This window comes from Candoia aspera, chromosome 2 (assembly GCF_035149785.1).
Source record: "Candoia aspera isolate rCanAsp1 chromosome 2, rCanAsp1.hap2, whole genome shotgun sequence".
Lineage (NCBI taxonomy): Eukaryota > Metazoa > Chordata > Lepidosauria > Squamata > Boidae > Candoia > Candoia aspera.
Genome location: NC_086154.1, coordinates 12,759,343 through 12,787,341, shown reverse-complemented (window position 1 = coordinate 12,787,341; position 27,999 = coordinate 12,759,343). Strand labels below are relative to the sequence as shown.

At 47.4% G+C, this 27,999-nt stretch overlaps 1 protein-coding gene across 1 annotated transcript; it reads right to left on the bottom strand.

Moving 5' to 3' along the window:
* Window positions 1–12: 12 nt before the first annotated feature.
* SKIC2 (SKI2 subunit of superkiller complex) lies at window positions 13–27,948 on the bottom strand. The gene is made up of 29 exons (XM_063296171.1): window positions 27,840–27,948; window positions 25,311–25,429; window positions 24,464–24,573; window positions 24,213–24,330; window positions 23,494–23,608; window positions 22,860–22,934; window positions 22,213–22,266; window positions 21,578–21,801; window positions 20,339–20,482; window positions 20,103–20,248; window positions 19,030–19,176; window positions 17,452–17,536; window positions 16,945–17,051; window positions 15,973–16,119; window positions 15,155–15,254; window positions 14,692–14,904; window positions 14,341–14,451; window positions 14,016–14,127; window positions 13,183–13,301; window positions 12,360–12,497; window positions 11,099–11,236; window positions 9,372–9,476; window positions 8,088–8,256; window positions 7,634–7,760; window positions 6,058–6,268; window positions 4,021–4,131; window positions 2,344–2,562; window positions 2,088–2,228; window positions 13–800 (listed from the first exon to the last, which is right to left on the bottom strand). The coding sequence occupies exons 1-29, from the start codon at window positions 27,856–27,858 to the stop codon at window positions 600–602; spliced, it is 3,825 nt and encodes a 1,274-aa protein (XP_063152241.1). The 5' UTR covers window positions 27,859–27,948; the 3' UTR covers window positions 13–599.
* Window positions 27,949–27,999: the final 51 nt, after the last annotated feature.

The following is a 27,999-nucleotide window of genomic DNA, read 5'->3' as shown; positions in this document are numbered from 1 at the left end:
TTTAGACTTAAGTCTTAGAATGCAGAATTCTTTTAATACATTCTGAACTCGCACAAGCTTTTTTTCACCCTCTCTCTTGCCGCAACACACTGTTAGCTCACGTTCTGCCTGGGATCAACTAAAACTCCAGTTCCTTCTCACAGGTATTTTTGTTAAGCCAGATACCTCTCCCCGCTGCCGCCTTCTATATTTGTGCATATTTATTTATTTTTCAAATTTTTATCACAAAACATACTATTTTATGTTTTGTCTCAGTGCAGAACTATGGGATCTTTTGGCCCCACTGCTGTGGAAAAAGTACAAGCTAACCAGTGGCTTCTGGTCAAGCACACAGGACCTAGCATCGGTCCAATCAGAGGAAAGGGGCCAGCAGATGGGAGGAAGGATGGACTACCTTTCCTTCCAATGAAGGAGATGTCAACCTATCAGGCCTTCATCCTGGAGCACATCCAGGATCTGCTACCAACTCCCCTTGTTCGGCACAAGTACATATTTTTATTGTGAACATCTGAAGATGCATCGTAACCTCTTAGAGGTCAGAATAACGGAGGGAAGTTTCCGGGATGGCAAAACGGGTCCAGTCCAGCCGGCCTCTCCGCTCACTGGGTGTAGAGACTGGCGGCAAAGACAATGTCCCTCTTGATCATGTTGGAGGCAGCCTCCATCTTTGCGTGTAGGGTCGGCTCCCCTGTCACCCGGGCAGCGTTGCGCATCTCGCGACAGGTTTCATCCAGGCGCTGAATGCAGCGGACGATGATGCCTTCCTGCACGTCCGTCAGCCGGGCGATCTCGGCAAAGGGCTGGTGAGGGCATAGAGGAAAATAAGACACTGGAGCTGATGCTTGGGACTTAGGTGCCCCTTATTTCTTAGCTGGTAGCTGGAAGGCTCTGTTTTTGACGCCTGGGGAAAGTGGGCTTTAAAAGTGGAACCTCTTTCAGGCCACGTTGCTTCAGGGGTCCTTGCCTGCCCTCCGGGAATCGGGTGCATTTTGTTAGGATCTTGAATTCCAAAGGGCTCATTTTCACAGTGGTTGCTCTCCCCCTGCCCCACATCCCCACCTTCCACCCCAAAAACACAAGATGTGGACGCCGGACTGCAGGTGGTCCTCCAAGACGTTCTCAAAATTTGCCACTAAGCTATCATACAGAGGAATCAGTCCTGCTAACTGTGTTTCATTAATTCATTTAAATTAAATGTGTCCTTGCATTGTTCGCGGTTGGTGGAATGCGGCCCCTGGCAGGTTATTCAAAAGCTAAATGCGTTCCTGTTCTACTTGAACATGAAGCTGAGTCAAATTCATGCCAGACTCTCTAGGCTTCCCATAGAAAGGATAGCAGCCCTGTTTATATACAATCTCCAAGGCAAGTCAATTACCTACTAACCATCCCCAACCTAAACCTCCAGATGCCCTGGATTACAGTTCCCATCGTTTCCCATCAGCATCGTTTAGGCCACCTGGAAAGCATAAGCTGGGAGAGTCACAACAACTTTCTGGCTGTGTTTGAGCAACACAGCTCAATTAAAATGTCGCTGCTTGGTCTGCTGTTTTAGCAGCTGGTCTACTTAACGTGGTAGGCTAAAATGGAGCTTGTTTGTGACCCAAGTGAGTAGTTAGAACCCAGCCCACAGGATGATTTTAGTAAACCACAATTAAATAAACCATGGGCTAACATGTTGTGCAAGCCCAGCTCGCAAGTTAGATCACATCTATCCACAACTTGCAAGCAGGGACAGCAAAGTCTGGGTGACAGGTCTCGCTTAAGATCATCTAACGACTTTGTAGGACAGTGGCCTCAAAAGGAGCACTTTCTGGTCTGCAGGAGAGTTACTCAAGGAGTCCATTTCTGACAGGCAACCACCCCTTTTCGGTTACCTTGTCCGGTGGGCTCCTCAACTTGTTTTGTTGTTTTACACTGCCCTTCAGTCAAAGCTCCAAACGGTCAGCTCCGGGAAAGGAGCTATCATGCTTTACTAGCTCTACAAATAGCGGAGCTTTGTTCCTCTTAGAGTAGGAGGAGAGTGAAAGATGCTCCCCTGGGGATGAGCAAACCAGCTGGGAGGGAGTGGGAGAAGCCTTAACCCTTACCACGCCACGGGCCCATTCGTAAACCACTTCCACCAGCCCGAATTTGTACTGCTCCACAAAATCCTCGACCGATTCTTGCAGGCCACACTTGCGTTGCAGCAGGGCGATCTCTTCGGCTACTGACCGGATGTGCTCTATGCCCTGAAGGACGAAGAGGGAGAGAGGCCGGGGGTTTGTCCAGGAGCCAGTAACCTAAATGGTAGCTCATGCCCTCCCCTGCGTCCCCCTTCCCTCCCATCTTCCACTACCCACTCACCTTCTGAAGGACAGAGGGCAGCTGGGGCTCCACTTGGGTGCGGACCTGGCACACCGTGCAGCTCAGCAAGGCCACGATCTCCTCTGGCCGCAGGTCGGTCAGGGCATTGTCCAGGAGCAGCTGCGTCAGGAGCAGCTCATGGTTGCTGATCTGACGGGCCACGCTCCCCTTGAGCTCCACGGCTCCTCCTTCGTTGATGTAGCCCAGGGAACGCAAGACCTGAGGTGACCGGGAGAGGAGATTGAAAAGACTCAACCAGCCCACCTCTGGCTACGCTTATTTGGGGAACAAAAGAGACCACCCTCCCTCTGATGCTTCCATGAACTTGACATGAATTCACAGTGGGGACACGCTGGACCAGTGTCCAGATAGCCATTTCCTGCCCAAGCAGGAGGAGCCTTGTGTCAGGCTCGCTTTGCATGCCTGCCATGAAGTTGCTGCTTACTGCTACACGCATCAGATTAGCTGCCATGCCAGGACGAGAGGAAACCCGTGTCAGCTTTCACAGCTTCGCAGAGAGGATCAGTAATCACATTCCTTAACAAGTGCTGGAGCCAAGGACAGATAGATAAGACACCTGGACTCTAATTAAGTCTAAGGAGCTGGGAGGGGGAAGCTCAGGAGTGAGAATGGGATTGTTTGTGAGACAGGGAGGGGAAACTATGTCAGAGGGAATTATTTAATTTGAATGCTTTGGCGCCAAAACATCATTCAGAGCTTTGCAACTGTCCTATGTAATTGGATTTTAATAAATGAATTCCTTTAGCTTCCTAATGGACTGCCTGAAGAACTTCTAAGTTAAGATCCTGGTACTGGGGCCGACACACCTTGTCTGTGAGTCTGGTGGAAGGCAGGGGGCAAGGCAGAAGAGATGGAAAGTCGGTGAGGGGAAATGAGGGGCGGAGGGGCAGAGCTGGCCCCAAGGCCACTGAAAAGGACCATCGAGAATAGGTAGCCCTCTCTACCCAAAAGTGACCTCTGCTCTCCCCACAAATAACACAGCCATTTAGGTTGGTGCCAAGTTCAACCAAACAGGTTGGACAGGCATCTTTTGGGCCCAGGGAGCCACACTTAATGTTTTGGGAGGAGAAAGGCTGCGTGGGGGGTGGGGTGGCTCAAATGATCACAAAACATTAGCAGAAACCAGGATTTTCTGCATTTTGTTGGGGAGGGGGTTGGAGGGAACAGTCTTGGCTGAGTTTTCTTAAAAATGATATCAAGCCCATTTATGCTGCTGTCCAAGTATGTGTCTTTAAAAACAGGGACTCGGGATGTCAAACCCAGGAGGGGGGCAGGCTGGCTGGCTGGCAGGAACACGCCAGTCTCATTCTCCTGATCCCTCGTTCCTAGGCAGTGGCTGCTTGTGGGAAAAGGTCACACTCTGTAGCCCATCCCACTAGAGCCAGGTTTCCCAACCTTGGGAACTTTAAGACGTGTGGACTTCAGCTCCCAGAATCCCCCAGCCAGCATGCTGGCTGGGGAATTCTGGGAGCTGAAGGCCACAGGTCTTAAAGTTCCCACGGTTGAGAAACACTGCACTAGAGAGTCTGAAACCCCTGGGGGATTGGCCGGGTTTCCCTAGGCTGCTCCTCGGCCCAGCTCTGCGCCGGACCCGAGAACTCCCTTTCTCAGCCCTTGCCCGTCAACGCGGCCCAGCTGCAAAGAGGCCCCACTCACTTCGACACGCTGGTGGTACTCGGGCAGCAAGAGGAGAGACTGGTCCGACAGCAGGAAGCGCAGCCGCTCGAGTTCGTCCAACACCTGCTGGTGCTCTTGGAAGTGTACAAACTGGAGGGGAGGGAAGGGGATCCGAAAGGTGAGGGGTGGGCTGAGAGCAAACCTGACGCCCCCTTGTGCAGAATGACCACACCCATTATCCCCAGCCCTCAGTGGGAGGAGGGAATGCCGCCCGATGCAACTGGATGGGGCCAGGCTGGGGGAGCCTGTCTGAGTGTTTGTTAATATTTTCTGGGAAAGGGCATCCTCGGTACTCCTGGGCTGCTGTTCAAAGGAAACCCAAACAGAGCGGCTGCTTCTCAGAGGACGCGGCCCCTCTTTGCCTCCAGGCTTTGCCTCTGAGAGCACCCAGGTCTCTGGAACGGGGGGGGGGGGGCACAAAGGCCAGCTGAATCCTGCAACTGGCCTCCCGCGACTATTCTACAGATTGAAGAAAAATCTGATGTAGATAGGCAATAGATATAGAGTAGATAGATGATAGATGTTAGATTGATAGATTGATTGATTGAGGTACAGTAGATAGATGATAGATTGATAAAGTAGATGATAGATAGAGATGCAGTAGATGATAGACAGACAGTAGATAGATAGATAGATAGATAGATAGATGATAGATAGATAGATAGATAAAGCTAAAGGTTTCCCTTGACGTAAAGTCCAGTCGAGTCCGACTCTAGGGGGCAGTGCTCATCTCCGTTTCTAAGCCTTGGAGCCGGCGTTGTCATAGACACTTCCGGGTCATGTGGCCAGCATGACGACTCGGAACGCCGTTACCTTCCCGCCGAAGCGGTACCTATTGATCTACTCACATTTGCATGTTTTCGAACTGCTAGGCGAGCAGGAGCTGGGACAAGCAACGGGAGCTCACCCCATCACGCGGATTCGAACCGCCGACCTTCCGATCGGCAGCTCAGCGGTTTAACCCGCAGCGCCACCGCGTCCCTTATAGATAGATATAATTAAAATTGACTGTGCTATACAGTTCCATATGAATGACATGGGCTATTTCCTTACCAGATTCCTCAATGCCTTCAACAATACCAGAGCTTCCAATGTTCTGCCTTCACTGGAAAAGGTCTTAAAAATGCAGGGAGACATTCAGAGATGTTTCTGCCTTGAAAATAGCCCATTTGAACGGTATAGCACAGTCAAACATCAGGAGTTGATCACAGGAAATGTTTTATGACATTTTGTATTATATCATAAAATGTTTTATGATAATGTTTATGTCATAAAATGTTTTAGGAAATTTGCCGAATTTCTATTCCACGGGAATCAGGGGGCCTGGATTTTGGACGCATTTTGTAGGATAGCCCATTTGAGGAAGCTTGGTTTAAAAACTGTTGGCCAATGACACACTGTTTTGCCCAGTTTGTAACTTTAAGTAACAAACAGACTCAAGAGTTTTAGTGGTATATAGATAGAGATAGTTAGATAGATGATAGATATAACTAAAATTGAAATAAATATGCACAAATGCATTGCTTTTGCATTTGCTAGCTGTGAGAAGCTAAAACGCAGACACGTGCTCCCTGCCTTCTATCAAATCCTGTGTGGTTTTTAATTTACTTTATTTCTACACTGCTGTTGTTCTCAGCAGGGGCCAGAGCAATTTACAAGACAAAGGAGAAAAAATACAGCAAACCATCTGAGCAGGACCAACCGAGCTTCAAAAAGAATAAAAATTATGTTAAAACAAACAAACAAACAAACAAAACAAGTGAGAGGCAAACTTAAAGGCAATCTGATCCTGGAGGAGCTGCTAACCCATAAACGCCTGGATGAACGGCCGTGGTCTACTGTTTCGGGAAAAAAGAGGGCAAGGGGGCCACCTGAACATCAGGAGAGAGCTCCGTAGAGTCCAGCGATGGTGCAGAACTCTGGAAAATAATGCGCCCGTTGCTCCCCTTCCTTTTGAACTGTACCAAGGCGGTCCCCTCTGCCCTGCCCCATATTCCAAGCCTGCCCTGAACTGACCTCCATGTGGAAGAGGGGGCTGTGCACACACTGGAACCCTGGCAAGAGTTCCTCCAGACTCCGGGCCCGGATCATGCTCTCGACAACCTCCAGATCCTTCAGCTGAAGGTCGTTCACGGGATCCAGAAGCGGGAGGCCTTCCAGAGAGCCCTCAGCTAAACGCAGCAGCTCCTGGGTTGCTGTGGCTGCCGATGGCCCGGGTGGGTCATTCCTGCAGACGGCGAGACAGGGGAGGGAGGGAGCAAGGTAGCCGCAAGTAGGGTTTTAATGCCTGACACCTGGGAACTGGGGTCTCCAGCAATCGGGTGCTCTGAATCCTCCCAACACCTCTCCTGCATTTCAAGTCCACCTTAATCAGGAGTGTGGCACCCACCAAACTGAAAAGCTGGATCAACCACGAAGCCATGTCTGAATTACTACAAGGTCACCAACTTTCATGCGGTTTTAATCTTCTCTGATGAGATTGCAAGATTTTGGCTCTTTAAAAAGTGTTCGGGAATAATGGTGCCTGCTTCCCTATGTGAGAGGAACATGCTTAACAGAGAGAGGGTTGGCTCCAAACACCTGGCAATCAGCTTCAAAGAAGCAGCGATAGATAACCCATAGAAATTAAGAGGAAAAACCACGGATGTGTGCACACAGAGGTCTGTCCAATCAACTTGTTAGTGCTTTTTTTTTCCTGTTGTAACAACTAAGCTCCAGATTGTTGGAATGCAAAACTGAGGAACATTGTCCTTCTGAGTTCCCACATGTAAAACCATTTCCCAGGCACATTTATTTACAGGTAGCCCTTGCTTAACAACCATTCATTTAGTGACAGTTCAGACTTACAAAGGTGCTGAAAAAACTGACTTATGACCAGAACTCACACTTACGACCACTGCAGTGTTACCGCGGTCATGTGACCACAATTTGGGTGGTCACATTTATGACCGCGGTGGTCACATGATTGCCATTTTCGATCTTTCTGGCTGGCTTCTGGCAAGCAAAATCAATGGGGAAACTGCATGATTCACTTAACGATCATGTGGTTTGCTTAATGCCTATGGTGTTTTGTTGAACGACCGCCACAAAAAAGGTCATAAAATTGGATCGGATTCGCTTAATGACCGGTTTGCTTAGCAACCAAAATTCCGGTCCCAGTTGTGGTAGTTAAGCGAGGACTACCTGTATTTATTTAGATGACTTATATGGCTGCCCATTTTAAATGAATGACTCTGGGTAGCTAGCAATATTAAAAGCAATACAGAACAAATACAAAAACTCCTTAGCAGCCAGGAGATGATAAAAGCCATCCCGCAATCAACATAAACGAAGAAACCGGCTCCATCTCACATCCGAGGCTCCAGGCTCAAGCACAGAGCCACGTCTTCGGAGATTTATGGAAGGCCAATAGGGACGGGGCCAAACTAACCTCCGGAGGGATGATGTTCCAGAGGGCAGGTGCTATGACAGAAAAGGCCCTCCTCTGAGGCACCACCAGCCAACATTCCTTAGCTGACAGAATCTGAAGCAGGGCCCTCTTGCCGGACCGGATGGGATGAGTAGACGCAGCAGATTTAGCTTCTCAGCTCACCTGAACCTGGGCATTTGTCGTTTCCTGAAATCCTCCAGGATGCGCTCGGCATTGACACGGAGGGCTTTTGCTGTGATTCCCAGAATATCTGCCGGGCCCAGCTTCTTTATGGTATGTCCGCAGGGGCCTGAGAGGGAGAGGAGAAAGAGTCTGGGAAACGCTCCTGAGCAGCTGCGACAGGAGCGTGGGAAGTCAGGACGGTTCGGTTTCTAACTCTCCTGAAGGAAATCAGGACTTTGACTGCATCACCACATCTCTTTGGGAACGTTTCCTCCAAACGTTTGGAATATTTAACAGGCACAATCACACTTGTACTGTATGTTATCTTAAAGGGGTCATGTTGTGTCTCCCTTGCAAGATCCTCAATGAATTCTGCCCCTCCCTCCCTCCTCTGTCCCAAACCCCATCTCTCCTGCCCCCAAATGACTCCTGATCTGAGTTCCCGTCACTTTACCTTCAGGAAGGAAGAGCTTCGTGTGCAGAAGATCCTCAGGCAGAGGCACTTTGGCAGCAGCGGCGGCAGCAGGATTTGCCTCCTGGCCTTCAGCCAAGTCCTGCTCCACAGGGTTCTTCTCACACATCACCAAAGTGCTGAAGACTCGATTGGCTGAGTCTGAAGAAACCTGGAGAGGGGGTCGAGGTCTTGGTCTCAAAACGGCACCCCAGAGCCACCAGGCCCAACTTCCACACTAGGCAGAACTGGCTGCATCTCTGTTTTCCACATCTCGGGGGGCAACTGCATCACAAGATGGGATGCTGAGAGCTACAAGACCTTCTTAGAAAAGGAGATGGCGCCCGACAACTGTGGAGCATTAAGCGGGGCCTGATCCAATTAATGTCACAGCTAGTGGCTGCAACCATCAACCCTGGCTATCTTTGAATGAATGAATGAATGAATGAATGAATGAATGAATGAATGAATGAATGAATCAATCAATCAATCAATCAATCAATGCTGAACAGTCTGGACTGATCAGTATTTGGATGAAAGGCCTTGGGAATCCCAGGGCTATAGGCTACTTGGGATAACAAAACAACAAAAGAAAATAATGCCCTGGAAGGAGGCAAAGGCAGATCACTTCCATACCAACACCAAAAAATCTAGATGGACAGGAGCCAAGCTCAACCCAAGTTGTTACCTTTACCTTTATCATGTCCAATAAATATAGTGGAATCCTATACAGGTAGTCCTGGTTTAGCGACCACAACTGGGACAGGCAACTTGGCCGTCAAGCAAAGCGGTTGCTAAGTGAAACCGCGACTGTGCTTACGATCTTACTTCAGCTTTCCTTTGCTTTACAGACCTGCGAAGGTCATAAAGGTGAGGACTGGTCGCAAAGTTACTTTTTCATCACCGTCGTAACTGCGAATGGTTGCTCAATGAGGTGGTCACTACACGAGGACTACCTGTATAGGCCTGGCCAAAGGAGAATCTCACTGAATTTAAGTCCATTCATCAGGCATTTTATAAAAAAAACCTATACAGAAACAAGGAGCAAGTACAGGCAGGTTAGAGCAGTGTTTCTCCAGCATGCTGGCTGGGGAATTCTGGGAATTGAAGTCCACAAATGTTAAAGTTGCCAAGCTTGAGAAACACTGGGTTAGAGGTCTGAACGACTGGGGGTTCCTTAGCTGAGTATGTGACGGAGCCTTTCCCCAGCTGGTCCCTCCATTCCATCTGTAAAGCACTACTCTGGAGCAGGCTGGTGTGATTAAGTGTGGGAACAATGGGACCTACCTGCAAGATTACCCCCAGGGCATTCTTGTGCTCTTGGTTGTTCACCACAATCACTCGCCCCACAGAAAGGGCTTTCAGTCCATTCATCGATTCCACTACTCGCCTCTGAAAGGGAGAAAACCATACACGAAAGCAAGAACTGCGTCTTCCCACCCATAAGTGACTTCGTAGAAGAATGATTTATCGTTCCGTTTTCCCCAACTTTGTTCTTTCCAGGCACATTAAACCACAGTTCTCATCGCTCCCAACCAGCAGGGCTGATGGCTGAGTACAAGGTAAGTTATTGATCAATATACTTGGAAAGGACAAGATGGGAGAAAACAGGAATGGAACGTCTTTCCTTTCCATCCCAACCTAAAATGCTCCAGATGTGGCTGGACGTGTCCTCCCAGGAGTCCCAACTTGCCTGGCCGATGGGGAAGTAGGCTGGCAACTGTAGCTGAGTAACCGATTTGACCTCCCAGTGGAATGGGAGTGTTATTCAAGGATCAGAATAAGTTCAACAAACTCCTTCCCCTCCTTTTATGTTTGACCTAAACCAACCAGGTTAGAGCCTGCAGTCCATCTAGAAGAGGGAAGGTGTTTGGGGTATGTGTATATGCTTAATGAAAGAGGTGGAAAGGTCATGGGGGATCAGGTACTTTCCAGAAAAGGACTAAAGTGAGCATAGGGTATCAATGGCTACATCCTGCCTCTTGAGTCACAGGAACCTGTCTATACCCACGAGCTTCCAAAATGCATCTGGTTGGTCCATGAGGGATGCAGAATGCCGGACCAGAAGGGCCCTTACTCTTCCTTCCTTCTTATGTTGATGCTTCTGAGTAGCGTGTGATGGATCCTGACTGCAGTTGCTTGGGGGAAGGAAATTTTGTGTGACTTACTCACAGCTGCCTCCTCCCTTGAAACAAGAGTGGACATATTGGCTCAGGCCACACATGTCTCATGGCAAAGTGGAATCCCGGGCAAGGTACTTTAGCCAGACCCACCCAAGAGTGCCTTCTACAAGTAGGCCCAACAGGCACCTTCCCCAACTGGTGCTGGGACCTGATTCCTTGTAATGGAATGTGAGAAAGAACGACCTTGGAAGACCAGGAAGGGGGGGGAAGAGATGCTGCCTAGGGAATGATCAGATAAAAGGGGGAGGAGCCCGTGACTGAGGAACATGCAGAGAAACTTAGAAAGGACCCACCCGAAGGATCAGGCAGTAAATAGGGACAGTGGGAGATTTGTCCTTTCAGACTTGCAAGATTCTGTTAATGTAGCCTAACAATAAAGTAGCATTAGCTCATCTGGTCGTGTTTCCTGTCTGGTCTACCCGAGAGGGCTGACACTCCTAAAATGTGTGGACCTGCAGTCCCAGTTCAACAGCAGGATACCAGATTGGGGGAGGCTGTCTTAGAACAATACCTGTCATGAGTACTGATGGAGAGCAGGAGGGGGCCCCTATCCAGGGGGGAAAACGCATGCGTAGTACTGAGGAATTAAGCAGCCATTTAAAGAGACACAGATCAGACCCGCCTTGACTTTGGGGGTTTATCTGTCTGGGTTTTCCCACGCTTCTTCAGTTTGTTAGGATTCTGTTTAATGTAGCAGTAATAAACACTAGAGACCTACTCCTCGTCTCAGCGTGATTCCTGACTGTTAGGACAATACCTGTCTAGGATTTGAAATATGACAATTCCAAGAGGTGAAAAGGAGCCTTATGCCCCAATTCCTCCAGTCAGTACCTGTACACGCCCCCGTATCTCTTGCAGCTCTCTGACTACAGAATAATACTCCTGCAAGTCACCAAGCTGTCTTGACGTGTCCGGGATTTCCATGCTGGCTAGCAGACTACTCAGCTGGGCGATCCTGTGCTCATAGACCTGGAGAGGATATGCAGAGGGTGAAGCCAAGCCGTGGAGCATTCAACCCCTTGCCTTCTCCTTCCCAGCCAGCTCCCAACCATTCTGAACACAGAGAAGCTGAGTTCACAAAGCATGCTAGGCTATACCAGGATTGGCCAGTCTGGCTCTATGGGTTGTGTGAACACAGTCGAAATGGTCAATCTGTGGATTCAGCATGCTGCATGCACCCAGCCAAACAGCTTGGGCTGGCATGTCAGGTGAACACAGCCACCACAGAAGGCCTAAGAAATCTTTCTGGGTTTCCCAGGTGGGCTGGCTACAGGTAGCCCTCAACTTATGATCACAATTGGGACTGGAATTTCCAATGTAAGTCATTGCGGCTGTAAGTCGAGTCACCACCTGGCTTTGATTCTACAGCCACTTTTACGGCAGTCATTAAGCGAATCACTGCGGTCGTTAAGTGAATCCAGCTTCCCCAAACGACAAAAAATGTCGCAAAATGCGAGCACGTGACCGTGGGACGCTGCAACCGGTCGTAAATGTGAGCTGGTTGCCAAGCACCCGAAATGTGATCACGTGACGGGGGGGGCGATGTTTTGCGACGCTCAGAAGTGCTTCACAGGCTGTAAAACACCCAGAGGCTGTTGTAACTTCAGACTGTCGTTAAACGAATGGCCATAAGTCGAGGACTACCTGTATCTAGCTTATGGAAGAGCAACTGCTATGTGCGCAGCAAGTTTGAAGTTCAGGCCTTGACACCAAATGAGAACAAGTCTCTGCTGCATCCTCGGAAAATCACAGCTAGCTGGATGGACTTGATCTCCTATAGCAGCTTAGGTTTCATCTTCATGGCTTAAGAGAGGGTCCTCCAGTCAACAGACTTCTACGATTTCTTTCTCCTCTACTCCTGGTATTACTTCCTTACTCAGCCTCCATTTTCTCCCAGGCCTCCCCCTGCCTTTAAAGAGGGAGTGTCCTTCAGAATCCCAATACACACTTCTTTCCCATTAGCCTCCCACTGCCTCAAACTCTTGTATCCCAGAAAACGTTAGGATGCTGCCCTGGACGCCCCTCGTGCAGCTTTGAGTCTTTCCAGTAGCTACTCCAACCTGCCATCTTTTCCCCAAACCACCCACCCCACCTTGCTGTCCTTCCGGGTGTGGAACTCGGAGAAGCTTCTCTTCATCATATCTTCCACTCGCAGTGCCTCCACCCTCAGCAGGTTTAGGATCATGGTGTAAGTCAGGCGGAACTGCGACTGCAACCGAGTAGGCTTGCCCTAAAGAAACAGCCTAGGGTCAGACAAGGAGGGGGCAAGGCAGATTTTCCCAGAAGGTGCTACAAGGGGTGGTGGGTTGGCAGTGCAATTGGCAAGGACACACAGACACTTGAGTCCTTTGGAAAAAGAACAATGGGCCCTGGATTTAACTTCCTAAGAACCTGAGACCAACCAGGTTTCTACCCCTTATGACGGGGGGAGAAAGGTTTGAATGTACATCTTCTAAAGCCCTCCAGAGATTGTTATATCGTCCTTCCAATACAGGAGGAGCATCACTCTGGAGCCTCTTAGAGCTCCGTACTCCTCTTTATAAACAACCAACCAAACTAAACCAAGAAATGGCAAAATTACAGAAAGTTAAAGATCATGCAAATTTCTTTAATATTCAGACAAGCCCAAAGTATAGATGGCTTTAATAAAGAATTAGACCAATACATGGAAAATATGACCATCGATCAGCTAAGACAGTGAAACAGAATGTCCAAGCTGAAGCAGCAAACTTTTGATTCTTGGACCCAGAAGGGTCCGGCTGTCCTCTGTCCTTAATGAGGATCCAATAAACTTCCAACCTCAGCCAGAAGAAAGGTTATTGCTGGCTGTAATTTCAACCCAACTATTTCAAGACAGATTTGCTGCAGCTTAAGTAACTGCAGTGAAGCTGGAAAAGCACACACCAATCACTCACCAACATCATGCGATGAAGGTCAGCCATCTCAGGCACTTGGTTTTTGCACAGGATAATCACCATCCCGGTGGTGTCGAGACCTCGACGCCCAGCCCGGCCTGCCATCTGGATGTATTCGGCTATTTGGGTGCGGAAGGAAGTATGCGGGTGGCTTGCTAGTAACCACCGTTGCCATCAAGTATGGGATAGACAACACACGTTTCATTCTTGTCTGAGCAAGACCGACAAATGAGACCCCCATCTTTGTATGATTTGCTAGAATGTTGTCCCTTTTGCCTCTTGTCACATAGGGGCCTACAGCTAAAAATAAAAGGCTAATTTTGCTTTCCTTTGGGGAAGAAGACAGCATACCTTTTTTTATACTTTAATTGTTTAATTTGTTTTTAAGATTGTTCACCACCCAGAGTCACTAGTTTGAGATGGGCAGCCATACAAAATGAATGAATGAATGAATGAATGAATGAATGAATGAATGAATGAATGGATGGTCATGTCGCTCTATACATGTTCCTGGTCTTCAAGGGGCAAAAAATATCATAAGCAGGCAGGATGAATTGGCTTGCTGCTATTTTGCCTACAAGAAACATATCAGTGGCTCAAGGATACCCCTGTGGGACGTGCCATTTTTAAAGGTTTCCCAGCAGCCAGCAGGGACGGTGACAAGATAAACAGCCAGCTAAGAGAAAAAGCTGGAGGTCGGGAGAGGGAGATGATGTGCAAGAGAAGGGCAGATGGATGTTCTGTCTGTGGAACATCTGGCCATCCTACTTACCAACCTCACCCCACCCCACCCCCAAAAAAGCTCACCATGAAACATGCTCCTCCACTCCTACCTGGCACCAGGTCCCGGAAATTAGCACCGTCGTGTTTACGGACTGAATTGAAAACCACAGTCCTTGCTGGCATGTTCACTCCCATGGCGAAAGTCTCTGTGGCAAAGAGGATCTAGAGCAGAAGGGAAGGAGAAAGATGGGGAGATGCCACCTGCCCCTCCTGGCAATTGCCAGAATGGCTTACAGCGGCCTTCTTCAGCCCGACCCTTTCCAGCGGGTTACATTTCATTTCCTATAGTCCTCTGGCCAGATGACCAGGGGAGCATGGAAGTGATCCAACCACCTGGAGACACAAGATCGGGGAAGTCTGGCCTATGGGACATACCTTCACAAGGCCTTTGCTGAAAAGCATCTCCACTACCTCCTTGAGGATGGGCAGGATGCCACTGTGATGCACCCCAATCCCACGCTTCAAGAGGTCTACCATATGAAGAACCTGAGGGGAAAAACCCATAGGTCAGTTTTCTGGTGACCGTGTTGTCCAGCTGCCAACTTAATTCAACTTAATTTCATGCTGAAATCCAGGGCTGGTGCTAGAAAAGGCTTCATCCATTTCTCGTTATCCCTTCTCCTTGACTTCCATTCCCCTTTCTCTTGGCAACCATTGAGCTCCTAGGCTCAACTTCCATACTGGCTACACTGCAAAGCTGACCCTGTTAGTCTCCTTCTTTCTCACCTGAGGCAGCTGCCGATCTGTACCCTTCAGTCGGGAGATGCACTTCTGAAAGAAGACGTGAATCTCACTTTTCTCACTCATTGTGGTCAGATCGACGGTGGTTAGCATGGCAGCGTTGTCGTCACAGCGATTGCGAGAGAACGTGAAGGCGACCACGGGCAGCTGGTCCTTCTTGCGCAGCATGTCAATGAGGGATAGCCAGATGTTCTTGTCCTGGGGGGATTCCAGATGTTTGCTCCAAGACTAGATGCCTCACCCCACCTTCTTCTGCTCTTTCAGTGTAATGCTCCCTTCCTTGCCACAAATGAGAGCATGGGGAGACATCCCAAAATCTGGATACACCTCTTGGGGTGTTATTTTAACGGACTCTTTTTCGTGCCAGGCAAGGAAAGGGTTAACCCATCGGCTCATATTTTGTCTGCTGATACAAACTCCTACCCATAGCAAACTTAATCCAGCCCACCTGGCCTGGTCCAGCTCCTAGATGCATTGGCTGTTTGGCCCCAAAGGTCTGGGAGTGCTTGCTAGCTCGATCCTTTTTGGCATCTACAGCATCGTAATACCTGAAAGGTTAACAAAGGGAGAGGACACATTAAAGGGATGTGATTATACATTATAACAGAGAACACCTAGGGATATACAGTATTTTTTCCTATGTTGCAAAAAATTCACTAATGCAAGCTGTGGTAGCGGCCATGAACTGGTAGAGCCTAATAGGGGACTTAACACATACCTACAGCTCTCAGTTGCTACTAGTCAACAGAGCTACAGCTGACTCTAGGATCAGAGCAGGCAAGATCAAGGAATGCTTTCAAGTCCACCTAAATTTGCACAGCTGTAGAGAGTAAGGAAGAGGACCTTGACAGGTACTCAGGATTCGTTGCCCAGGCAAAAGGGGCTGAAGTCCACACATCTTAAAGTTGTCAAGGTTGAGAAACACCGCCCCATTCTATACCCACCATTCAAAGCCCTGGCCTGCCTACTTTGAATCCCTCACTGCTGACTCAACCAGATATGAACAGGTTGCCCAGCGACATCCTGGGGCACATCCTGAGGCTCGACATCCTGGGGCACATCCTGAGGCTATCTCCTGCTGCGGGAAAGGAAGAAACTGAGGCAGGTTATAAGCCTATGATTAAAGCTCAGCAAGGTTTCAACCATTCCACCACTGGCATTTTTTGTCACTAATAAATAAAAATAACTTTAATGCCCGGGGGAGTAGGGAAGGGGAAGCTGGCCTGATGGGTATTATAAGGGATCATCGGTCACTCCAGAGTTTACCCCTTTGTAAGGAACGTCCCACGGGCGTCCACCAGGAGGAACAGCTCGTTCTGCGTCTTCTGGCTATTTCCCGTGTACAGATAATGCTCCAGTGGAACAGGGCGCTTCAGTGTGCTGATCACATAAATCTTCTTCCGCTTGATTCTCCTGTCAAAGGCAGGAACACCACATACAGTGCTATTTGGCTGAGCAATTCCTCCCCCGCACCAAGGCCACGCTGTCTGGAGAGCATATCTGGGTGTTCCCTTTTTTACTTTTTATTTATACAGTATCTCAGCGTACGATTCCTTGCCATTCCACCCTGTGCAGCTCTCAAAATCATAAACCATCAAAAGCAACACAGCAAAACTGAAAACTGTGAAACTGGAATTAATCCAGTTCAAAGGGCTTGGATTGGATCATCAAAGGCAGACCTTCCCCAGAATTCCTCAGTGGGGGAATTTTTTTCTATATGATGCAGAGATGGCTGAGATCAGGGTCAGCAACCACTGCAAGGGTCAAGCCCCAAATATTAAATAGTTGTTTAAAAATGGATGAAATCTCACCCAAGGCCTTGCATGAAGAAGTTGATATTTTGCAAGATCATCTTGCTCTCACCTGGAATCTTACAAGATCTCAGGCAAAAGTACTGATACCCTGCAAGGATTAGCAGTTCCACAAGATTTGAGGCGTATTTTAAATTCTGAATTTCTATTTAATTAATTCTATTTAATTGACGGTGAGGACATCAGGAAAGCTCTGACGCCCACAGAGACTACATTGCCAACCTCTGGCTCAGATGGCTTCTAAAGGGGACTAAACAAATTGCTACAGCAAAGGCCACTGGAAGCTACAGTATTGTTTCTAGATATCCCTCATCCATAATCAGCAGCTACAAGATAGGAAGGTAGGCATTCACATCACAGAAGCATCTGAAAGCATGGTACGGAGGTCTAGATGGGCTGCAGGGTCCTTGGGAAAGTTTCTGCTCACCCAATCCAGTCAGCAAACTCCAGGGTGTTGGGGACAGTGGCACTCAGCAAAATTATATTTACATGGTCTGGCAACATGATGAGGACCTCTTCCCAAACCACACCACGCTAAGGAGGAGAAAAGAAAGACAAGACCGACCCTGAGCATCTGAAGAGGGTCACCTACTGACTTCCTGCTGCAATCCAGCAAAACGAACGAAGGGGCAATGCAAAGTCCTGATCAAGGAGCACATAGATATGTAGCACTGCCCCTCCCTGAATAGGAGATATATCAAAAGAAATGGCCTTTGATACATATATTCGCTCTCACTTCCATGACAACACAATGAAGGACACAAGTATTCTCACTTTTATACAGAGAAACAGAAAGAGGGCAATTGGTTGAAGGCCATCTTCAGAACCTTCAAGGAGCCAATGAGTTTCCACCAGCCCAAACTCAACACCCTTGATTGCTCAGGTCCCCATTTTTTCCTCTCTCCCACGTCTTAGTCCACAGTTTTCCTCTTACCTCAGAGTCGTTAATGTAATGCACTTCATCAAAGATCACCCACTCTAGGTCTCTGAGGACATCGGAGCCGTTATAGAGCATAGACCTTTGTAAACAAGAAAGGGAAATGGCATTCCAGGACAGCCCTATTGTTCTGAGCAAGAACCAACTAAAAGATTTGGGATGTCAGTTTGTCCCTGCTTAATTACCAAAGTGTGAAGGAATTTCAATTCGAGAAAGGATTACTGAATCAAAAAAGGTCAAATCTTACTTGGGTGATACGTGTACTGCCTTCAAAGGAAAATAGAGCATCCAAACCAGCAGATATAGATAGCACATGTGATGAAACAGATGCTGGATTAGATGTTTTTGGTCTTTTCCTGGAGTTGTCCTACTGTGTAATTTATTTACCCTGGAATTTCACTGGTAACTGAATCAATAACCAGAATTTGACTGAGCAATGCAGACATTTCAGCAATGCAGAAGTTCCATCCATTGATCAAGCCTCCTGGAATTTCTTACATTTTTATTTCTCATTTGTTTTTGTTCTTTCGTTCTTCATTTACGTATTTGTTCTTGCTCTTTATTTTGTTTCTGACTATTCCTATTGTATTTTATTGTTGTTACGTTGTGAACCGCTCAGAGTCACCTGAAGCCCTACATGGCATGGGGCCAGGTTGCTTGAGGGACCACCTCTCCCCAGCGACATCTACCCGTCCTATCAGGCCCGGCAGAAGAGGCACGTTACATGTCCTGTCCGCCGGAGAGTGTCACTTGATGGGACCCAGGAGGAGAGCCCTTTCTGCCACTGCACCTGCCCTATGGAACAACATTCCCTGCAAGGTCAGGCTGGCCCCAGCCTTGATGGCCTTCTGGAAGGGCCTGAAGACGCAGCTTTGCCATCTGGCCTGAGGATCGGAGAATGGCGTGGACCTCATAAAATGGCTGTACTGTTCTTGAATGTCTGTGCTCTCCCAGTGACGGTACTGTATGGCTTTTAATTGTTTAATGTTTTGTGTTGTTTGTATGGTCGTTTTCTTTTTTGATTTTGGGGCATTGCTTATGTTCTAATTATAAGCTGCCCAGAGTCTCACGTGTGAGATAGGTGGATATATAAATTCAATAAAGAGATAAACAAAAAGTTGGCTGGCACCTAAATTGAGTAAGCTACTTAAGTCAAACTGAATTACTGTTCTGGCAAGATAGTGGAGAACTATTCCAGTCCTAAGTATTATTTATTAGTTTATTATTTATTAAACAAATTTATAAGGCCGCCCAACTCACACACGGTGACTCTAGGCAGCTTAAAGAATTAAAAACCAGAAAAACACATTATGGCAGCCTTAGTTTGTTTTGACCAAGGGTTTTCAAACTTTAAAAAAACAACAAGTTAACCCCTACAACAAGAGAAACGTAAGTGCACAACATTGTTTTCTTAAAACATCTGGGCTCATCCACTTAGCAAACCCACAGAAATTGCTTAGAGCCACATCTGAATAAACAGTGAAGCCCGTAAGTTCGTGCCTCGTTGTACCTACCAGCCATCCTGCCCACCCGCTTGCCTGAGATACAGCCTTCTCCCTCCAGCCCGGCCCTCACCTAAGGATCTCGGTGGTCATGATGAGGCAGGAGGCATCAGGATGCAGCTGCACATCTCCTGTCAACAAGCCAACATCCCCAAAGGTGTCCTTGAAATCCCGAAACTTCTGGTTGGAAAGCGCTTTGATTGGGGATGTGTAGATGGTGCTGCAAAAGGAGGCAGAGGGGAAAGAATGAGATGTTTGGAAGACTCTAGGATATCCTGAAGAACTGCCTCCTTTGTTTTTGATTGGAAGCATTTACAATATTGTGCAGGAGGAAGAGAATATTGTAAGTACTTCTATTCATAAACAGACTACCATAAAGGAAGAATGGAGACTTCCGGGCTGAGATGGAAGAGGAAAGCAAATTCTTCAGAATTCCACTCAAATGTTAGGCAACTTACTAAGGCAAAGGGGGAAAATCTCTGGTGCTCCAAATGTCACTGGGCTAAAATTCCTATCAACCTTGACCACCGGCCATGTTGGCTGGGCTAGCAAGAGTTTCACAACCCCTGAACGGCACAGGATCCCCACCTCTACATTAGATAATCCCAAGCAGCTCCCCACGACAGATGTTAAGAATATTGGAATTATTATAAAAGCTAATGGGGATGTTGCAAATTTAAGCTGTCAGTACCTTAAGTGTCAAGCAAAGAGTGACTTAACCTTCTTCAATAGCAATTAACAATAGAGCTAAAAGAAAAAAAATCTGATTCTGAATGATTTCCAAATAATTGGAATAATTGTAACAGTAGTAATAGGACTAAAACAGTACAAGACACCTACAGAAAGAATGCTGAGTTAAAGCTCGTTAGGATACCAAAAAAAAAGGTATATAGCGTGGAGTCCTTGGTGCTCTCTGAGCCTTGTTGTTTTCTTATAATATAGTGGATGAAGAGTTGCAAAATGTATAATTCGAAGTCAAAATATCTGTTTCCTGATTTTAACTCTTGGCAGATCAGGGGCCAGTAAACTGACTGGTTTTAGCTCTAAACCGACCAAGCTCTAAACCGACCAATCATGTGCATCTGGATCAAGAGGGTGGTTTGAAGGTACAACACAAACCAACACAGGAAACATCGATACGCTCACCGTGTCATGTGCTTCTGCGACAGGGCAATGGCGTACTCAGCCACTACAGTCTTTCCAGCGGAGGTGTGGGCAGCAACAAACACCGAATCATGCTTCTCCAAGTGGAAAATCGCCTGTTTCTGGAAGACGTCAGGCTCAAAAGGCCACTGGGGAGGGAGGGGGAAGAGGAAGTTTAGTTTACCAACACGCGGCTCTCTCGTTCCACTCCCTGCAGCCCATCAGAACTGGCAGTTTACCTTGAACGCTGGATCGGGAATTAGTTTGTAGAAATTGTCCACAGGAGAACTGACATCTACCAGGATAGCCCACTGTTCTTTAGGGGGCTCCGCAGCAGGGGCAGGAGCAGCCTGTAGGGCTGACTTGGGGATGGGTGTCACCTCCTGAGAACAAGGCAGACAGGCCGAGGACAGGTGAAAGCTGCTAAGGAGACAATATGGAATCCTACCAAGCTGCTTTCTAGACTGGACACAACATTTCCAAACCGTGTAGGTTTATAGCTACGTTCAGAATATTTAAACGTGTTCTCTTTGCTTCTACCCATCAGAAGGCTTCCAAGGCACAGCTGATACAGCTAGCTTGTTTCAAAACAAACCAGGGTCATGATTAGTTACAGTTCAAGATACGGGCCACGGACTAAACTCCAAGGAGGATAAAAATCACCTCAGTAAAATAATCTCCTCACAACTGGGAGGCTGGGCAGAGGAGGAGTAAAGGAAGGCACCTTCTCTTCGCGATAGGTAAAGGTAAAGGTTTCCCTTGACGTAAAGTCCAGTCGTGTCCGACTCTAGGGGGCGGTGCTCATCTCCGTTTCTAAGCCTTGGAGCCGGCGTTGTCCATAGGACACTTCCGGGTCATGTGGCCAGCATGACGACTCGGAACGCCGTTACCTTCCCGCCGAAGCGGTACCTATTGATCTACTCACATTTGCATGTTTTCGAACTGCTAGGTGAGCAGGAGCTGGGACTAGCAACGGGAGCATACCCCGCCGCGTGGTTTCGAACCGCCGACCTTCCGATCGACAGCTCAACGGTTTAATCCGCAGCGCCACCGTGTCCCTGCATCTCTTCGCGATAGCCATGGTTTATCATGATATTCAAATGCAACGTTGGAAACAAATCTCCAACCACTGGCTACAATCCTAGCAGCACCTCACTTCTCAGCCACCCCAATTCAGGCAAGCCAACTGGTCCCAAGATTGTCATCCCTGTTTTACCTTTCCCATTTCTCTAGAGCTTTCCAGATGCTGCTGGACCAAAGCTGGAGGATGCTGGGAGCTGCAGGTCACCTATATCTGAGCACCAGTTTCTCTGCTCCTATTCTATAGCTTGATATACCCTGCCTTTGGCTTTCTTTCTTTCTTTCTTTCTTTCTTTCTTTCTTTCTTTCTTTCTTTCTTTCTTTTCTTCTGACATTGGGCTCCCACATCTGTCAGCGTGCAGACATGAAGACAAACCTGCCTGTAGATACCTCCCTACCTTAAGGACCAGTTCCTCCAAGCTGTTCATCCTCTGCAGTGGTGCTGGTTCTGCTGGGGAGATCTCTTCTTCCTTTGCTCCCTTATTCTTCCCTTTCTTCCTCCTCTTCTCCATTTCCTCAGTCTTCTCTTTGCCTTCTTCATCACTGGAGGCTTCCAACTCAAAGGTGTCCAGCGCCCCCAGCAAATTGGTCAAGTTCAGCAATCCCGGGGAAGCCATGATCTCTGAAGAGACAGAAGGGGCAAAGCCTGAACCCTTTATTGAAGTCACCTAGAAGGAGAAACCTTTAGGGCTTCTTCAGGTAAGTCCTGCTTATACATTCCAGGAAAGACAGTTGCTTTCATGCAGACACACGCTGCATGACCTGTGTGGATTCTTCCAGCTAAAGGGTCCCCAATGTTTTTTGGTCGGTGGTCACACTTGTAATGATACTGTAAAAGAACATTATGAACATGGATGTTCTGACCTGATCAGAAATGCTCCGTGCTTGGAACAGAGAAATGAAGGCCAGGCCAGATGGTTTCAAGGAAGAACACTTCTGGCAAAAATGTTTCAACCTTGAGATGATTTGCACTGCCATAGTTGTAGCACCCATTACTTTAATTTTACTATTTGACACTTTGGTTTTGCTATACCTTGTTTGGTGAACTCCACCCCTTTCTTCCATCCAGGTGGCACTGTCAGTAAGTCTGAGAGGGAAAGAGAAAAACATGAAGCAGCTGCCAAGAAGACACCATGTCTTCAGCGTTATGCTTGCAGGCAAGGACAGTCTCATTTATTACTGGATACATCTAAGCCAGTGTTTCCCAACCTTGGCAACTTCCAGATGTATAAAGTTCAAATCCCAGAATTCAACAGCCAGCGTAGCCATTGATGAGAATTCTGGGAACTGAAGTCCACACACCTGGAAGTTGGGAAACACTGACCTAAGCCACTCCTGGAATCTTTTCAGATGGATTAAAATGCTATCAATAAATCTACCATGAAACACACCCTATTCAGGATCTATTTTCTTTTGCACATTAGCTTTACCAAAGCGATTTTAAGTGCTAGCAAAGGGCCTCTGGCTAGTTATTTCACTTCTATTTCCATCTGACTTGCATAGTTCTTTGGCTCCAGACCCCACTTTCCTATTTTCCCTATCCCAGTGCACTGTAAGTAGAATAAATTACATTTTGTGAACCTTGTCAAACAGAGGGCAGATGGCATTAAAAACCAGAATGGTCAGGATTTAAACAAAGGCATATGAGTAGGGCCATTGGCTGGAATATGCTCACATTACCTTTCTCAAAATCAATGTCCTCTTCCTTATCTTCTTGAGCCTTAATCAGTTCCAGGCTAGGCTCATCTATCCCACCTGGAGAAATTGTGTCAAAAGAGCAGATTATTAGTGGCTAGGGCAGTGTTTCTCAGCCTTGGCCCCTTTAAGATGTGTGGACTTCAACTCCCAGAATTCCCCAGCCAGCATGGCTGGCTGGAGAATTCTGGGAGTTGAAGTCCACACATCTTAAAGTTCCCAAGGTTGAGAAACACTGATCTAAACAAGGTAAGGTTGCCACAATCCTTGGGATTGTAGTAATTCTCTACCCTCTTGCCAGAACAGTATTTGCAGCAGTCAGTACTTAAAGAACCAAGGTTGAGAAACCCTAGGCTGGGAGCTCAGTTGCCTGCAGGGCAAAATTCTGCAAAAAGGAGACACACAGTCTGTAACCAAATTAGACACATGGGAAGAATACTAAGGCCAACTAATTGCAAAAACAATATAAAAAGAAGTGATCTACAACCCTTAAAAAAATTTCTAAAGCCCCCAACAGTGAACAAAACACTGTTCCTTGATTTCAAGTTTGTTCCTGTCCATGGCCCTGCCTCAAAGCTACAAATTGGTGCCTCAGAGAGAAGAAACAGGAGACCCACACCTGGCCAGAAGGGATAGTTGGTGGCACTGCCTCGCAGAGACTCAGCTGGAGGACCAGGCGCTCGCTGGAAGGAGAGAGAATTCTTGGCTGATAATCCCATGTTGTCCACAAGTGCCTAGAATCCAAGTCAGAAGAGGGAGAGCTTTGTCTCTCTTTCACACAGGCACGCGCTACTGTCTTCTGATAGCTGACATTCTTACAGAATGGTTAATACAGCGGGGAGGTATTTTCTAGATATGCCTGGACTACAACTTCCATCAACTTCAGTCAGCATGACTAACGGCCAGGCATCCTGGGTGCTGTACTCCAAAACATTTGGCAGGCAGCGGATTGCCTACTGGTAGACTGATGGTTCAAGGCAACAAAGATGCCATAAGTTTTCTCCCGGTTGGCACAGCTAGCTCTGGATTACAGAACCATATGGGTCAGTGAGTCCGTCCACACAACAGAGACAGGCCATCCCTTTGTGAGACTTCCTAGAGAGGCACCACCGAAATCCAATGGCAGACAGCCCCACAACAGCAATTTCGTTAAAATCCCAGCCTCGGCCTTCCAGGGACATAACAATACTATGGGCCTACTTATTGCGGTTCTCAGCCACACACACACCCTTTTTTTTTTAAAATGTTCCCCCTGGCCAGCACTGAGCTGTTCACCCTTTTTCCTACTCATTACTCAAAGGGCTGTTTGGGGCTACAGAGGAAGAAAGCACCTCTTACCTCTTTAAAACCCAGCAGCTCCCCGGTGGTTGGATTGCGCTCAGCCTGGAGGGTGGAGTGCACAGGCGTAACCTCCAGGGCAAAGAGGGACTGGATGTCTTTCTCTCGGGGCCAGAACCTTCCTCAGCAGAAGAGGTGGAGTTAAACAATTTCGCTCCCACGACCCTCCCTCTGCTACAGCTGATCCCTCTACCCCCCCCCCCCCCAGCTTTTCTCACTCCTACTCCAACCTGCAAGTGGCCACAACTCACCTGTGAGACCTTTCAAAGTCATGGATGGGAAGCCATTCCGGGCTATTGAGATAATGCTGTTCCAATTCCGAGGCCAGATCCTCAGCATAAGGGGGCAGCCCATGAGGCAACTGGGGAGGTGGGCAGAAGTGAGGGAAGATGTATCATGTCTCACAAGCCACATCCATAAAACGTACTTGCTACAAGCTCAGAAGCTAAGCAGGGTTGGGAGTAGTTAGTTCCTGGATGAGAGACTATCTCCAGGGATTGCCAGAGCTGTAGGTTATACTGCTTATACTGGGAGGCTGAAAAACATTCTGGAAGAAGACCATGGCAAACCACTTCTGTACTGTTGCCAAGGAAACACAATTAGGTTTGTTAGATTTATTTGTTAGCTCAAGGCGGCATATGCTGCATACCTTCCTCCTAACTCCTGTCACAGCCGCCCTGTGAGGTAGGGTGGGCTGAGGAGAACGACTGGTCCAAAGTCCCCGGGGAGCTTCCATGGCTCAGGATGGCCTAGAACCTGGTCTCCCTGCTTGTGGTCCGGCACCTTTTCCACTACTCCACGCTGGCTACCAGGCTTAGAGAGAGGGACTGGCCCAAAATCCCGCAGGGAGCTTCTGTGGCTGATGGGGGTCCAGAATCTGAGTCTTCCCAAGCTTGATTCAAGGCCACCTTTATTTTTTTTATCCTTCCTTGCCAAGAAGACTATTATTTTAAACCGTGTTGGCTGGGCTCACCTGTGCTAAACCAAAACCTACAGCTTATCAACCACAGTGGCTGAGTTTGCTCAACCAGCTAAGTCAGAAGCCAACAAACTACATCGTGCCTCTCCTTTCTGGATAGGAAGTGCTACTTTACTTACTGTGGTCAGTGGAAATCCCTCTCTGGTGGGCCCCTCTTGGGTGATGAGCTCAAAACGACCAGCACATCCAACCTCCAGAATGGAGAGAGGCAACTCTAAAGGTCCTCTGGGAGGGAGGACTTGAAGAAGACAAGGAGGCAAAGATACGTCAAAACAATCTATCACCACCCTTCAGCCATAACTGTGCTCCTGTTAATGTTACTTTAAAATAGTAGACTCACAGACAGAAGTATCCTCAGGCGAGGATCAAAATCTGCAAAAATGGTGATGTATGTATGTATGTATGTATGTATTTGATTTCTATAGCCACCCATCTCAGCGAGTGACTCTGGACGGCTTACAACAATAACACTATAAAACAATTAAAACAATTACAATTAAAACAGTTAAAATATAAAATAAATACAAAATAAATATACGTGGCTGCCAAGCGAGCAATGCATGAATGTTAATACAGCCAAGAGATGGGACCATCCACACTCTGTGGATGTCTGTGAAAATAGAAAAGAGGAGGGGCTCAAACCACGATCATGCAGATTTTGATGTCCCCTCTCCCTGTGGATGCTCCTGAGGACAGAACTGGAATGGCCCATTTAGGTGACTGAGTCCAGCTTTATTCAGGACAGGAATTCAAATTAAATCATCCTCAAGTTCCCCTACAGCCAAGAAAACAAATGGTCTATCATAGAAATCAATCCAGAATTTTTAACTGAGGCACAAATAACCAGGCTGGAGAAGTCTATAAGAAAAAGAGGATAGCCAGCAGCAAAGTAGGTGGACTCAATTACAAGAGCAATGGATGCACCACTGGAAGATCGGAAGGACCAGGACAGACTGTCCTGGAGAAAAATCTATCCATCTGGTTGCTAAGAGTTGACACTGCCTTGATGGCACATAATCAATCAGTCAGTCAGTCAGTCAATCAAAATCCCCTGCTCTATGCTCCCTAAGCTACTCTGCTAACCTCAGCTCTGCTGGAGGACAAGTCCCATTGCTGATATATTGAAGTCACATGTTGGTTGGCTTCTATACCTAGAATTAGGAAGGGGACATTCTGTCCTTCATCTCAGGCAGCAAAATGCCTTGATCCCATCTTGACCATAAGAGATCACTCAGCTGCCGCCCCAGGATTTTTTGTTTCTCCATCAGTACAACTCTCTGAATTTTGCTTCACTTCATCTGCCCACTGAAGTAATTAGTACATGGCCTTGGAGGAAGTTTGATGCTTAGCTTGAAATTCAGCATCTTGACTTATATGCTGAAGCTCCAACTTTCTTTTTAAGGAACACATACACCAACATAACTGTCAAACAGCGAGACATCTAAAAGGTTAAAAAAATCATAATATATTTGTAGCAGAAATAAATCCCTCAACCCTCTCACAGGAAGGCCCCTCTGTCTTTACAGGCCTCAGTGGAGAAATTCAACTGCGAGAGAAGCAGAGTGGTCCTTTGGTAAATTAAAACAGGATTTTCAAACTTTTTCAGGCCATGGAATCTGTTAAAAAAACATTCCTGGAACCTCTGCTTAAGAGGCAAAGCTCTAGTGGCCGAAAGTTGGTTATGTTGGTGTTAACTCTCTCCCCCCACCACCCCGGTTTCTCATGGAACTTCATGAACATCTCACAGAACCCCAGGGTTCCCCAGAACACAGTTTCAACCCCCTGACTTAACGTGTTGATTACAGCATCGGAGTCTATAGACAAGAATTGTGTGGTCAGAGACATCATTACAGAAGGAGTCCCCCTGTGAGGCCCCAACCTTGTGGTCATCTAGGAAAGGTTTTAAAACATGGCTCTTTCATCAGGCCTGAAGGCAAGGTGCTTTGTCATCCTGGGATTTATTCCTTGGTTCTTGGAGTTTCCTTCCTCAATACAGTAATATATCTTTTTTTTTTGCTGCTCTTGTTGTTTATTACTGTATTCTATTTATGGTTTTCCTATCTTGCACAACACCTACAGTTGCTTGGACAATTAAGGCCACTTAAACATCGAGCTAAGAAATAAGTAATGTGTAAATAAGAATATTATCGATTTATTTGCTTGGCAACCAACTCCTCTAGCCTGCTGAGGACTCAGTTATCCTGAGAAAGGATAACTCAAAGAAAGTTGAGCTGCCCAAATTTCTACCTGCCATGCACAAGGCTTTGGGCTAAAGCTCTGGAAATCCAGTTCTGCCCTCCTTATTTATTGTTATTTCTTCCTGCTTTAGCGATTTGTTATTGCTTCACCTCTTGCAAGTTTTCTTACCCATTTTGAATTGAAAGGGAATCCTCAATCAGCTTTCCGCAGGCAAGTATGTTGGACTACGACCCCCATAATTCCAAGCCACTTCATGTGCGGGCTGGGCAATATGGGGGTTGCAGTCCACTAGCTCTGGAGGGCAATTGGGTGGGAAGGGCTCTCTTAAATATTTTAAACGAATTTTAGGAAAATGATAAGCATGATCAATTGGGACGAGAGGTATAAAAAAGGCTCCATTATGTTAGTTAAGCCAGTCAGACGCAAGAGGGTCTCTACCCTGTCCTCACCTATCCTCTCCAGCTCCATCTCAGCTGCCACGGTTCGCTCGTGGGCTGACCCGGAAACTCTCCCTCCGGGCTGTCATAGTGAGGGCGGAACCTTCCCCGCGCATCAGAAGGAAGACGCCGGTGCAAGTTAATCTCTGTTTCTCAGGGTGGCGGCAAACAC